Consider the following 15,478-nt stretch of genomic DNA (forward strand, 5'->3'; position numbering starts at 1 on the left):
TTGATAGTTGACTAAGACATTGGCATATATTTACAGTACGTTTCTCTACGGTTAAAAGTTTCATGAAATAAGTGGTAAGATATTACAAAATACAAGTTAAGTGTGAGCAAAATACTAGTTAAGTGTGTTAAATCAAGAAAGTTGCCATATGATGCAAGGCAATAGATAGCCAACATTTAAATGCAATATTTTGGTGGATATTTTTAAAGTGAATGTCCAACTTTAGTTGATTCTGTGATATAGCCTTAAGTAGTTTTAGTACAAGTTGTGTTTCTAACTTACTGCCAGCAGCAATAATTGATCGGGGGCCGTATTCTCATATATCCGTTAAGCTTAACGGAGCTTTTGTCTGAAATTTCATTACAATATTTCTAAGTAAAGAAATGACGAATATTTATTTTTTTTTTGTCTTTTTTTTTAGGTACCCCAAGAAGTCCTAACGGTCTTGTCACAGAGCACCACGGAAGTGCGTTTAACCAGGAAGTTCACGCCTCCTTCCTTACCGTGACGCGGTATATAAATTCGTTAAAATAAAACTTATACAAAAAAAAAACATTATGTTTAAAAAATTATAATTTTAAATAAATTTTTTATTAATGTAATTTAAAAGAAATTTTTGACCAACGCTCCGTTAAGCTTAATGGAGAGATGAGAATACGGCCCCAGCCTAACAAATTAATTTATCCGTTAATTGTCAATAATATTGTGATCGCATGATGTAATAGTACTATTGGCGTTCATGTTCAAAATTTTAGATTTTTTGATTTTTTGATTTCACTTTTAGATTTTTTGAGTATCGAAATTCCGTAGACTACCAGAAAAAAATTTAACCAAGCCTCTACGGAACTCCACTTGAGATAAAAAGCAAATTGAGAACTTTTACCCGAGGAAATGCATTAACCACTACTTTGGCGCAACCTTCGGCAGCGCTGCAAAACAGTGAGATGAGGCGGTATTTCCCATTGCTTTTTGTAATCAGAATGACGTTAGGTTTTTTCAGGTAAATGGAAACTTGAATGAACTTGAAAGTTAAATGAACCTTGGCTAAAAATGGCATTATAATTTACCTAAACTGCAGTATCAGGTTAAAATATTTTCTTAGAAAAATCAGAGAAGTTTGTAATACAGATCTAAAGTACTTACTTACCGTCTTTAAAAAAAAGGCTTAAAATTTGTAGGGAAACAAAAACCTTTAGTCGTTGTATGTACTCCCGTGCGCCTATCCTTAAAAATCAATGAATAATGCTGTCAATTAAGAAATCGAGCCTATGGCATGTAGATTACGCGCCGATTTACTATAATTCGCCGGGTTAAGCATTGCTATAGTTTGTTAAGTTTTTTTCTTTAAATTCATTTTTTTTATCAATTCAAGTGAATTTATCTTTGAATGCAAGTTTAATAAACTTAGCAAATGCGTTTCATGCAATGGCTCAAATGACTGATGTCCTTATAGCAAAAATTGTTCTTGGTAAGAATTAAAATTTGAAATGACTGATAAAAATAAATACATTTTTACTGCGTTTTAAATGTGGTAGTTTTCAAATATGTTGAAAGCAATGTCAGCAATTATTAAAGGTAGAATACTTTAGGCATCCCCTTAAATATGGTAAAAGGTCTTGCACTAAAACTATTGAAAATCACACTCTAAAGTAATTTATTTACATTAAGAAATATTTTATTGAAAACTATACCATAATTCTAACTTTAAGGCTTATTTTTATTAAAAGTCAAAGCCTAATCTAAGTTAATCAGTTTGTAGAATGGTTTAAACAAATATTTGTTTCACATATATCTTATCTTTATCTAACTTAAAGTGAGATGAGTATTGATTACAACACATTCATCTGATTAAAAACTATATTCTGATTAAAAATCACGGAAAAACAGTTCTGAATATTATACAAATATACTCTAATTAAAAGTTAACATTTGAATTGATTTTCTGACTGAATTTAAAGCTTTTTTTTGTCAAAATCTATCTCTTTCTTTAAATTTTAAAATTTCTGTTTATACATTAAAAGTTCTTTTTATACATTAAAAAAAGTTGGTTGGTGTATAAAATTATAAATTTTTTTTTTGATATTAATTTGATAAATTTAAAAAAATTTAATAAATTATGTTCTAAAAACTTATTTTAATATGTAAAAGCTTGTTTTAATAAATAAATAATAAAAAAAAACTGTAATAAATCTATGAATGATAAAACTGTCAATATAAGTATAAACATGCATTAGTGGTATAGTAGTAGTGCACTTGCTTTATAAGCAAGAAGTTCCAAGTTTGATCCCAACCACGTCCTTGGTAGTATTGCACTTAATTTGCAAGATTTGTATTTCGGAGTAAAAGAGTTGAGAGAGGTATTATTTGCCAACAAAACAAATAAAGTGTTAATAACCTATGCATATAGCAAATAATTTGAGTGCTTTCTATGATTGAATAAAATAAGTAAACTTTAAAAAGTTTGTTTTTGGGTTGTGATTCTAATAATGTATATAATATATTAATTCATATCATAAGAAAGGTTGACATTTAACATACATTTTTGCTAGTGGGTTTATAAAAACTCGTAAAGTTTGTGGGTTTATAAAAACTCGTAAAATTGTGCTTGTATTATTAATCAAAAAAAACATAATGTAAGGTAGCAAAATCTAGATATGAGACATAGTTAAAATAAGTCTCAAATATAGATTTTTTTAACGTTAAGTTATGTTTCAGTTTACACATAAGAAAAGTTGCATTTAAAAGTTGCACTTTTTTAAGTTTAAATAAAATAATTGAGACATAACTTTGCGAATTGAAACTTTTTTTTTTTCTTTTTTGTGACAAATTAGTTTAAATACCGTAACTCATGAGTTATGGTATTTAACAAAATTGTTTTATTAACAATATTATTTACATATTTGATTATATATGTATTTGATTATTGAAAACCCAATAACACGTTTGTCAAAAATATCGTAATTTAAAAAAATTTAAAAAATGTTAACTCACGCTTGTGGGTTAGTTTTTAAAAAAGACTTGTTAAAGGTGAATACAACATTAAAGCTTTAAAAGTTACATAACAAAAAACAAATTAAAAAAAGTACCTTTAAAAGTTAAAATAACTTACAGTACCTAAGCAGTTTAATTAGATTGCTTAAGTACCATAAGTTATTTTAACTTTTAAAGGTACTTAAAAAAAAAATAGAAGTTAATTTTTAACCCATTTGGGACCAAATTTTTTTTTTGTAAATTTTTTTAATTTTATATTAGAAGCCACATATGTGAACACAGGAAAAAATATATTTTCGCAAAACAAGAGTATTGATAATGTCTTCAAAGGATATTAACAAATGTTCCCATTTAGGAACGCTGGTCTTTATAGCAAGTAAATAAAATTAACCGAATTAGCAAAACATCAAATTTTTAATTGCTCCCATTTGGGAATGCTGGATCAATATGGGTTAAAATTGTGTTCAGAGCTATTTTTCGCCTTCTTGCTATAAATTCCAGAGGCACCTGATTTTTTCCAGATATTATTTTTCCTAAACGTTATTACCTAATAAGTTTTATATAGTCAGATATAAAAAAATATGAAGTATGAATTAATAAAAAGTTAAAAAAATAACTTTAATATAATTATTTCAACAATATAAAAAAAATGTCCTAAAATATTATATAAATATTTATTATAAGATTATATAAGTAATAAAAATTTTATTGTTTATTATTTAAAATAAAGCTATTTAAAATAAGATAAAGTTGAAATGAAATAAAGTTATTTAAAATGTCATATTCAACAAAAAAGGTGAAAAAAATTTTTTTATGCTTTGTCTGCACTTGATCAAAATATTTCAGTCCTACTTATAAACATAAACAAGCATTTTTTAGGTTTATGTTTATAAGTAGGACCAGCTGGTAGACCCCAAGTATATTCTCTATAAGATAATATTGGATTAAATAGATTTTAATTATGCTATTCAAATAATTTTGTACTAAAATAAAGGTTTACACTAAACAAAAACGTTATAACAAAATGTTTTTTATTTTTTATTAAAAAAAAAATAAACAATAGAATAGGTCTTTAATAGATCGTCACATGAAAATTATAAGGTTTTATCTGACATTTTTTTTGTTGTGAAATGTTGAATTTACGTTGAAAATACGTTGTTTATGTTATTTTTGTTTCATAATTAAACTTATAATATTATCTATATAACTTTTAAGTTGTTTGTTTTTTTGTTATTAATTGTTAATAAAAACTTTCATTGATGAATTCTTACAACATAAAAAAAAGACAGATAGAACCCTATAATTCTTATGCAATAAGATAATAATTTTATTAGTTTATGATGTAGTTCTTAATTTTTCATCATTTGGATTTTTCAAATGTTGTTCTTCATTTTTATTAGGTTACTTAACTAGTCAGAAACTTTCTAAAACTATTGATTCTTTTCTTGGTGAAAGCGAATTCCTTAATACCACCAATATAGACAATAACAAAGAAAGAATTTTAAATCAGCTTGAGGTATAATTTTTTGTATAATAATAATACTTATAAAAAGTATATATTTATGTCAATACATCGTAATACCAACATTACAATAAATTTAAGTTAACATAATCATGGCTTTTAATATAGACATATGCAAGTCATAGCTTTTAACATAGGTGTATGCAAGTCATGACTTTTAATATAGACATGTAAGTTATAGCTTTAATAAAGACACAATTATTAGAATGTCTTTTTAACATAGACATATTTACAATTGTTATACCATTTTCATACAATTATACTTTGATTTGTCGAGCTTAAAGCTTTGTTTTTTAAACATTAGGCTTTACAATTTATATGTGCTAAGTTTGCAATTGGTAAATGATGCTACTTTTAGCTTGGCTAAACCTATTTTGTAAAGAAAATTAAAATTGATTAAGAATGCGTTTTATGTGATGTTTAAGTTATGCTAAGTTTGTTTATAAAATGCTAAGTTAGTTTAGTATTGTATTTTAACCTCAATTGTTTAAAGCATTTTTAATCTTTAGACCTTGATTAACGGGAGTGAACTATTCATATTAAACAATATTTTTTATTAAATAACAGATACTAATAAAAATATATGTTCTTATCTGATTTTTTTAAATTGATATTTATTATTCATTCAAACAAGTTTTTTTTATCATCAATATTCAGTAACTACTAAAATACATTTAAACAGTTCAATAATTTTGATAAGTTATAAAACTAATTATCATTTAATATTGATTTTAGTTTAATAATTATTATTGCGTTCAGTTTTCATTTACCTGAGTTTGATAATTTGCAACACAAAATTTATTTTACAGTAAATAAATTTAATAATAAAAGTTAATTAACATTAAATAAATTTTAATAATTTACTTAAAGCGATCATTATTTTTGCTAAACTATGTAAAATGATTTTTAAATGTAAAATATGAAATACAAGAAATAAGTTTTTATTTTCGGGAGAAATATTAAAAAAATATTTTTGCTATTTTTGAAACAGAAATATTGAACTTACTTTAAACTTTATTGTTGAAACAGAAATATTGAACTGTTTTGTGTTGGGTGAATTTACTATTACAAAGTTATTATTTTTTTTAATTGTACCCTTTTATTTTGCTCTTTTATTAAATTTTTGTTTTTCTTTTTTGTATATTTTTGAATATCATTCAAGCCTTCCAAGTAGAGACTTGCGATTTTTCGTCTTGTATGTCCACGCATGAGTATTTTATTATAGACAACTTAGTCATGGCAGTTTGCCAGTTTTATTATATTAAGTGTTGCAGGAAAAAGTTTCAAAAACAAAGAAAGCAAAACTAACAAAATTAAATAAACTAGAAGAAGAAATTAAATAAAATAGAAGGGAAAAAAATATTTTCAATAATTTGTGTACTGTTTTTATTTTTATTTCTTTAGAGTGGTTGCAGCAATGAAATTAGCTAAGGCAAAGCAAAAAGAAAACAACAGTTTTAAGTTGACATTAAAAAGAGTGATTTTCCTATATTTTATTTGTTTTTGTTTTTTGAAAGAGAAAAGCAAAGATATAAATTGTCATCTGTTTGTAAAATATATTTGTATAATTTTAATGTAACTAGTATATATTGTTCCTATAAGAAAACATCTATGTAATGCATACGTATACTTTTATGTATAACTTTTTGTTTTATATAATTATATTTATTTGCTCTAAAGTATACACATGTTTAACTTATTTGGACAAGGCGTTAACTTCATACACGGAATGTCAGTGGTTCAATTCCAACAACTGTCCAACTTTTTTTGTTTTTCTTTTAAATACCACTGGTCATATATTTGCTTTGTAACCATTTATGTTTTCTTATTTTTATGTAAAAAATATTTTTGTTGTATGTTGTAATGATGATGTTGATTTTGTTGTATGATGTAAATGATATACATCTCATGACATTCAGATTTCTTTAAATACCATTTAAGCTTTTCAGTGAATTTTCTAAGTAAGGCACACACATATATGTAATAGTTTTAAGCTTCAATTAGGCAATGCCGCCTAAACATTTTTGACATTGTTTCATAATTTTTTTTTTTCCCATTTTTATTTGACAATTGTTTCATATTATTTTCTTTTCCTGTACGTTTTTTATCCCCAATATTTGAGCATTGACATGTTTCTTTTTAACATTTGGAAAAAAAAAAAATTAAGAAGATTGGGTTTCGAACCACTGGCATTCGGTTTATGAAGGTAACGCTTAATCCAAATAAGCTAATGAGTATAATTGTATAATACAAAAAGTTATACATAAAAGTATGCGCATGCATAACATAGACGTTTTAAAAACGAACAAATAAAATGTAGGAAAATCATTCTATTTAATGCCAACTTAATTTTTTATTTTTTTTAATTTTGCTTTGGCTTATCTAATTTTGTTGCTGAAAATAACAATCACTCTAAAGAAACAACAATAAAAACAGTACACAAACTATTAAAATTATTAATTTCCTTTTATTTTTTTCTATTTTAATTTATTTTAGTTTTCTATTTTGTTAGTTTTGCTTTTTTTGTTTTTGAAACTTAGTTTTTTCTGCAATGATTATTGTAATAAAATTTACGGCAAACAGCCGTAACCAAGTTGTCTGAAATAAAATACTCACTTGTGGTCGTTCAAGACAAAAATTCGCATTCATGTCCTGGAAAGGTTTGTTATTTGTTCTTTTGTTAAATTTTTTTTCTATTTTGTATATTTCTAAGTTGGGTTTTTGTTTTGTCATTAGGATCTAAATCTTCTTCCAAGTCTTGAAGACATATTGAATGATTATTTCGCCTACAACCAAACGAGTAATAATAATTCTTAGTTGATTTGAATATAATTTTAAAAATATCAGTTAATACTTTATTGTGATTATTTATTTATTTTTGTATTATTATTTAAGACTAATAATATTAGCAAGATTACCAAGAAATGCTTCAATTATGTTAAATCATTAATAACTAGCAACTAACAAGTCACTAGACATTTATTTAAACAAACGTCACATGTTTGACATGGTTCGACATATCAACAGGCAAATGCAAAAATCGTTTTAGAAATTATCTAAAACAATAGTTTAAATTCTTAAAATTTAGGTTATTTGTAATAAACATATTGTAACATTGCTCTAAAACTAGGTGAGCAGAAACAGTAGGACCAATAAAAACAAGGTTTTCTTTAGTAACAAATATATCTTCATGTTTAATCATTCACACAAAAATTTAAAAGATAAATAAGAATTATGAAAATTTTAACTTAAAATACTCATCGGTCTTATTTATCTTTAAAAGATAAATAAGAATTATGAAAATTTAACTTAAAATACTCATCGGTTGAGAAAGTCATCTGAAATAATGCTAACTTTTAGTGATAATCAGGATCTAAACATTTTTGTCATATAATATTTCAATTTTTTTTTCCTGATTTTGATAGTAAGATTTTTCTAAAATTTAGAAACCTTTATAGATTTTTATCAAGGAATTCAAAAATAGCACTCTATTGACTTGATAATCTCAAGAGATGCCTCATTTATTCAATTTTATTCAAGAATATTGACTTTAAATTACTGATATTTAGATATTTAGAGAATGAACTAAACTAAACTTTCACCCAGGGATTATCACCAATAATCCCTGAGGGAAAATTTATTTTTATATAATTACTTTTTCTTAAGACTACTGAAGAAACTAAAAGAAAAAAACTCTCTAATACTTAATCAAGTTATGTTTAAAATAATTTTTTTTTTCAGAATTTTAAAAACATAAATTTTGTAACAAGAAATTAAAGTTTCTTTCTTTTTAAGGATCAAATGGTTTAAATTTTTTAAATTTTGTAATTAACTACTTTTATTTAAATCTAAATTAGATATGCTGTGCATGTGATATGATATTGCTGTGGGCATAAAAATAAGGCATATAACTTTAGAGTTGCTTATACACTGTTGTATAAAATTGAAATATTGCTTAATGTCATGACCCAGAAAAATCCTTGGGGGGGTGCAATAGTACTATCATTGACAACCCTCGGAATTAGGGTCGGCATTCGTCAATGCCGACCTAACTGCCGACTTGAAAGTGTTTGAGGTCGTCAAAAAATTGCCGACCTCGTTTCTATGTTTTATGGTAAGACCTTTGTATCAAATAATTTTTGCCGACCTGATGCCGACCTCTAAAAGATTAAAGTCAGCAAATTATTGGCGACCTTATTTTTCCTAATTCCGAGAGTTGCATTGATGGTTACTGGGATATAAGTTCCTAAATCTGGTTACACCATCCGTGAAAGAAAATAAATTTTCAAGTTTTGCATAAATTTGCGTCAAATACATATTTGATAAGCAACTAACTATTAAATACAAAGTTGATATCTCCAAAACATCCACATTCTTCAAAAGCTTCCTGCACTTATTTTTAGCCAGTTGTCCACCATGAAATGAAACTGCTGCTGTTGAATATGAAATTATGCCAGTCATTCAGGAGCATGTGTTTAAATCTTTAAGAGAATTTGTAGATGGTGATTTATGACAGGGATGTCCACCCTTTTTACAGTAAGGGCCATTAATTCGTTTCAAAATCAACTTGAGGGCCACAAACATAAAATACCCAAAATAAAAATTATTAAATTTGAAGTTTTTATTTAAATTTAAATAAACAGTTACACTCATAGTTAAGGTTCAAAGTGAAGTTATACAAAAGTTCGATCAATGTGAAACTTGACACTGTTTTTTTTTTGCATAAATGATCTATGTCTGCTTTTATATTTGATGATGCAATTTGAAGGGTATTAGTAAGGTGTTCATCTGTCAATCTATTTCTCTGTTCTGTTTTTACATGCTTCATTTTTGAGAATAACTGTTCGCAGTTGTATGTGCTTCCAAAAAGTGAAAAATATTTAATAGCATGTCTGCACAAATGAGGAAAAACTTCAATGCTCATGTATTTTTTATAAAATTCTAACAATTCTACTTCTTTGTAGGCTTCTTTAAGATCTTTATTGTTTTGCAATTCTATTAATTCCATTTGAAATTCATTTCTAACTATCTCAGCTTTGATGGAAAATGGATGCGCAAATAAGTCTAACTCATTTTTTTCCTTTTTAAAATCACAGAATCTTGTGTCAAATTCATCAATTAATTTTAAAATAAGAGTACAATATCTTTCAGAGTCAGTTGTATAATATTTCTTTCTGATAATGCCTTGAAATGGACAAGTACTTTAGAACTTATTTATTGTTTCAGAAGTTTTAATTTTAAAACAAATGTTTCTACATTTTCAAACAATTTACTAATAAGTTGATCTTTACCCTGCAACTTAACTTAAGATTTAATTCCATTAACATATGAGTCATGTCAATCAAAAATGCCAAATCATTCAGACAGTCAATATTTTCAAGCAAGCTTGTGTCTTTCCCTTTAATTTTTAGAAACAGCACTATTTCAGGTAATAGTATCCAAAATCTTTTCAGAGTAGCAGCTCGACTAAGCCATCTAACCTGGCTGAAATAAATTACATCTTCAGCCTCACTACCACAACCTTCAAGTAATTGTTTGAACTGTCTGTTATTAAGGCCATGACTTCTTATAAAGTTAACAGTATGAATAACAAGTTCCATAACATTCTTCATCTCCAATACTTTTGCACATAACTGCTCTTGGTGTATAATGCAGTGATATGAAATAATTTCATGATTAATGGATTTCTTAAGTAATGCAATAAATCCAATATTTTTTCCTGTTAGTGCACTTGCTCCATCTGTAGTGACACCACAGAGTTTCTTTTCTGGTAATTCAAATTTCACCAATGTTTTTTTCACTTCAGAGAGAATATATTCTCCTCTTGTTGTGTCCTTCATATGATTAATATCTAACAGTTCTTCAATTACTTCAAAGTTACTAGTTATACCTCTAATAAAAATGGCTAGCTGAGCAGTATCACCTCTGTCTGTTGATTCATCCAGTGCCAGACTATAGGCTTCACATTTATTTAATTTTTCTTTTAATGATAATTCAATATTTTTTGATAGATCTTCAACTCTTCTAGCAATAGTCTGGTGTGAGAGGCTAAGATCTTCAACAGTAGGTGTTTTTTCAGGACATATCTCTTTACAAAATATTTTTAAACAGTTTTTTAATAAATCTCCAGTACAAAAAGATTTACCACTTTTTGCAATAACTTCTGCCATTAAAAAACTTATTTTGGTAGCACTGTAAGAGCTAATCACTTTAGTTTTCATCACTGATTGTTGTGCAAGAAAAGTTTTCTTCAACAATTCAATCTTATCAATTCGAAATTGGCCTTTAAATTTGTCATAACTTACAGCATGATTTGTAGTGTAGTGCCTGTTCACATTATAACTTTTACACACGGCAATTTTCTCCAAACAAATTAGACATATAATAGAATTACTTTGTTCATGTACAAAATAGTCAGTTGTCCAAGAAGGATTAAATACACGACCCCCATGACCGCTTTCAGTATCACATCTATATCTTTTAGCTGAAGCCATCTTTATTAAATATATAAAAATAATGTTTTTTCTTTAGCGCCCGTTTTATTATTTCAAATGCGGATTTATATAATGAAAGTATAATCGAAATCGAATGTATAATTCGAATTATAAATATATAAATAATATGCTGTTGCTGTAGAACTTATTTTATTATTGTTATTTGAAATTTTTATTAAAAAAAAAAATTCAAAATTAATGGACTGTGATATGCGGGCCATGCCATAGGCTGACGAGGGCCACCTTCTGGCCCGCGGGCCACACGTTGGATAACCCTGATTTATGGCACCAAGCAATAGATGAGAAAGAATGATCAAAAGGCGTATATTTCATTAGGTGTATTAATTTAATACACCTAATGAAATATTTGTTTTAAATCAGATGTTTTAAATCAAGATGACCAACCTGGGAATAAAATTAAAAGAAACAATATAGTAAATCTTACCACCAATCTTATTCAGAGGTTATTTCAGTCTAGTGAGGAAGATTTAGTTTAATTTTATTTTAAATTTTATTTAGGTGCCTCAAGAAATCCTTATGGTCTTATCACAGAGCACCGCGAATAAGCATTTAGTTGGAAGCTCACACCTCCTTCCTAACCGATGTCACAAAACTTGTCCAGAGGTTGGGTTCAAACCACGGATCTTTTGTTTCTGAGAGAAGTGCGTTACCACTACTCTAAATGTTGATAAAGAACTCCTTAGTTGTGATATGTCTGATGAAATCAAAAATGAAAGCAATGAATTGACTTTAGCTCAAGAATTTAAATGTTTGATTAAATAATTTGATTTGGAAATTACAATCAATAAAAGTGAAATTGGATCAAACTATTCCACTGACATCTCCAGAGGCTGAAAGGGTTTTTTCTAGCCTAGGATTATTTGCAACAAAAATAAGAAGCTCGTTGCAGGATGCATTAACTTTTTTAAAACAAACAATTAAAAATTTTGAGTGATAATGTACTTATTATTTTTGTCAAATAAAAAGATTTTTTTGAAAGTAAATTATTGTTAAAGAAGAAAGTTACTATAAATAAATAAACAGTTTACTACATGTTTCTTGTAGTACTTGTATCTTTTTATTTTGCATTTTTTATTTGAAAAAAAAAGTTAAACAAAGTTTGAACTTTTTTCCAAAATAGTTCAAAACTGTTCACCTTTGAATGTTGCAAAAAAAGTTCATATTGGCAGCCCTAATCATAATTATTTTTTAAAAATTTTTTGGTACAGATAACTTGCATATTCCTTTTTTGACTAAAAAAATGAAACCAATTTTTTTTAATTTCTTTTAATATAAAAGATAACTTATTTAACACCACCTATCAAAATTTACGAAGTGGGTGAGAATTTAAGTTTTATTGCTCTAGAGTTAAATATATTGCAGTTTTTTGATGCGGTTTTATGCAAATTTGAAAGTAGATTTTTTTCCAGTAACCAATGATAGTGCAATCCATACTCTTAAAGGATTTTTCTGGGTCATGACAAGCAATATTTCATTTTTTTACAACAGTGTATATCTTTAATATACCCTACCCACTAAAATCCATAATAAAAAATTCAATATATATATTTTTTAAATATTCGATGAAACTTTTTATTATTTTAGTATTTTTTTATTTATATAAATTTATGTATCAATTCATGTTTTTTATTATTTATTGCTTTTGAACAAATAAGAATAAAATGGTTATACATTCTTATGCTGTTCTATTACCATGATGTCTATTTTCTAATTTTGCTCAAGTCTAATTAATTTTCCCCTTTGAAAATAGCTTTACAGTTAGGAACAAAACATTAAATTATATTTTAGTAATACTTTTGATGGGTTAAAAGTGACATCATGGCTTTAAAAAATAAGTATATTAAAGCAAGCCTAATATAAGCTCATGTCAGGTACTTGCTTTAGACTTATTTTCCTGACTTATTACTCTTTCAACAGTCTCATCATTACCATAACTAGTTAATTTATCATTGACTTTTTTTTTCAGTATAACTTTGAACTTCAGCAAAATCTAATCAAATTAAACACTCATTTTGGTTAATTTTTTTTTTACAGTTTTATAGTATCAAATATCTACTTTTAGAATTCAAAGCTTTGACAAACTGACTATATCATTAGAAAAATTTTAACGTAATTTATTAAGATTGTTTAATATAATAACCTTTAGTGAATATGTTTTTTGTAATACTAACAATATAATTTTTTAGCTGACATCATTAAAAACTTACTTTAATAAAAGTTAATCACTAATGTGTTTCCGGTGAAATAAGGATTCCAATTTTTTTTCTTCTAGCAATTATAAAATCCTTTGCCCATGTTTAACTTTTATTAAAGTTTAAGCAACACACTATAAAATAATTTAATATTCACATTGTCCATTATTATTATTATTATTGTTTTTTTCAAATTTCATTAATTAAAATGTCTTTATAAAAGTTTTGTGTCATTGTTTAAAATGATGCTGTTTATTTCTGTTAAAGAAATCTTTTCAGTACTATAAACATTTTTTAACTGTCTAAAGTATACTCAAACTTTAGTTATAATTTTTATTGAGCTACATTCTTCTTTTAAATTTGTCACATTATTTCTTCTTGTGTTTCAAGGAAGAACTTTGAGTTAAATGAATATTTGTTTTCTAGAAAATCTTGTGTTTTGGGCAATAAGTGTTTTCATTCATTGACTTTTCATAATACCTAATATATTTATTATTTATTTATTTATTTACAGTAAATTTAATAATTTACCAACTAAAAAATAGTTACATAAATCATTAAAATTTTCAATATCTTTAAGAAAAAGAAAAAAGTAAAAGTAAAATACATAAAAATAAAAAATACTTTTGCTTATGTTTAATATATCAGTCTAAACCTAGTTACCAAATAATAAATAAACAAATTTCAGTTTTATGTTTCTTATGTTATTTCTTTAATCGTTAATTGGTTTTATATATATTATATGTTTACTTAATGAATTATTTATTTATTTCAAAACATACCTACATAGGTAACCATTAATTAGTTTGAAATAGATAATAAAAATGAATTCAACTGTAACAAAACTGTCAACTACTAAGTTTGAAATAGAAACAAAACATGTTATATTTTAGTAATATTTTTAATTTATTTATTTTTAACAACCAGGGACAAATGTGCAGAGGACCTCCTTGTACTTTATCTGGCTATGACTAATGATAAATATAACTATGTCACTAAATATTTACTGTATTAATGGTTCAATCAAAAAAATTCAATGTCTTTAGTTCTAAAAGCATCTCCTAGGGTTGTTAGGTCAAAAATTTAAAGCAAATATATGTTAGGGGGTTATATGTATATGTTGGGGGGGGGGGGCCTAAATTTCTTTAAATATCTTGATGTTTATAGTTTAAAATTGTTTAAATATCCAAAAATTCAAAAATTAGGAAAATCCTTTAAAAATATTATACGCCGAAATTGCTTTGTTGTCTTTTTAGATTATCAATAAAATGTTGAATTGTCATTTTTTTAAGTAACGTTAATGTGTTTTTGGTTTTAAATTTTCATAGATATATTTATTATGGACTGCATATGAAATAAAAATGAACCAATTCAGAGATAAGAGTGACATCATTCTTACATTTCAGATCATTTTTTATAACGAATGACCCTTCATTTTATTTTTTAAAATATTAAATATTCAAGTATTTTGCACAATGGTTCTCATTTCTCCTCTCCTGATTATATGAAAAACTAAAATGATAGAAGAAGATACAAAATGTTATATTGAAAGGCAGCATTGTCATCCCTTGATCATTATCTTTTTATTAATTTTTCTTTGCATTAGTTCTTAGGCTTGATTGTCAATGGAAAGGAACACTAAGTTTATGTTTTTTCTCAGTAATTCATGCATCTTATCCACTTAATATTGCCTTCATTTAACTATGAAAGGTTCCTTCTGAAATTGTTAAAGAATATAAAAGATGAACACACTTTTCTGGATTGATGTTTGGAAAAAATTATTAAAGAAACTTTCTGAATAATACTATATTAGCAAGATTAAACATTTCTTCTTGGTTTAGAGACATTTTAATGTTCACTTGATGAGTTGTTTTTTTTAAATAGCATTCAACTACTTTATAATTATTATTTTTATAACTTTTTTTTTTTTTTTTTTTTTTTTCTTCATTAAAAAACCGTTTTTTGGGCATCTAGCTGTTGCCTTATATATTTTGTAGTCATTAATATTAATGTTTCATCAGTATTTTGTAGTCAGTAATATTACGTTTTATATAGTTAGTATATTATGTTTCATCATAGGTTGAATGAAAAGATTTACATAATTTTTTAATTATTGTTAGTTTTTTTAATTTAAAGACTGTTCGGATTGACCTGGTTTTGGAATATTGCATTTGTATGTTTATAGCATAAACAAATAATTAGTATGACATATCGCATGCATGTTTTTCTATCAACATTTAGTATGACATCGCATACAT

At 25.9% G+C, this 15,478-nt stretch overlaps 1 protein-coding gene across 1 annotated transcript in view; it reads left to right on the forward strand.

Annotated features, from left to right (window-relative positions):
- The first annotated feature begins 1,250 nt into the window (after positions 1-1,250).
- The window catches only part of LOC100197183 (uncharacterized), a 45,360-nt gene continuing 31,132 nt past the window's right edge, over positions 1,251-15,478 (forward strand). The window contains exons 1-3 of the mRNA XM_065793285.1: positions 1,251-1,468; positions 4,392-4,507; positions 7,250-7,313. Of these exons, the coding sequence (XP_065649357.1) occupies positions 1,426-1,468; positions 4,392-4,507; positions 7,250-7,313 (223 nt within the window). The 5' untranslated portion in view covers positions 1,251-1,425. The remainder of the gene's footprint in view (positions 1,469-4,391; positions 4,508-7,249; positions 7,314-15,478) is intronic.

This window comes from Hydra vulgaris, chromosome 03, assembly GCF_038396675.1.
Source record: "Hydra vulgaris chromosome 03, alternate assembly HydraT2T_AEP".
In the NCBI taxonomy this organism is placed as follows: Eukaryota; Metazoa; Cnidaria; class Hydrozoa; order Anthoathecata; family Hydridae; genus Hydra; species Hydra vulgaris.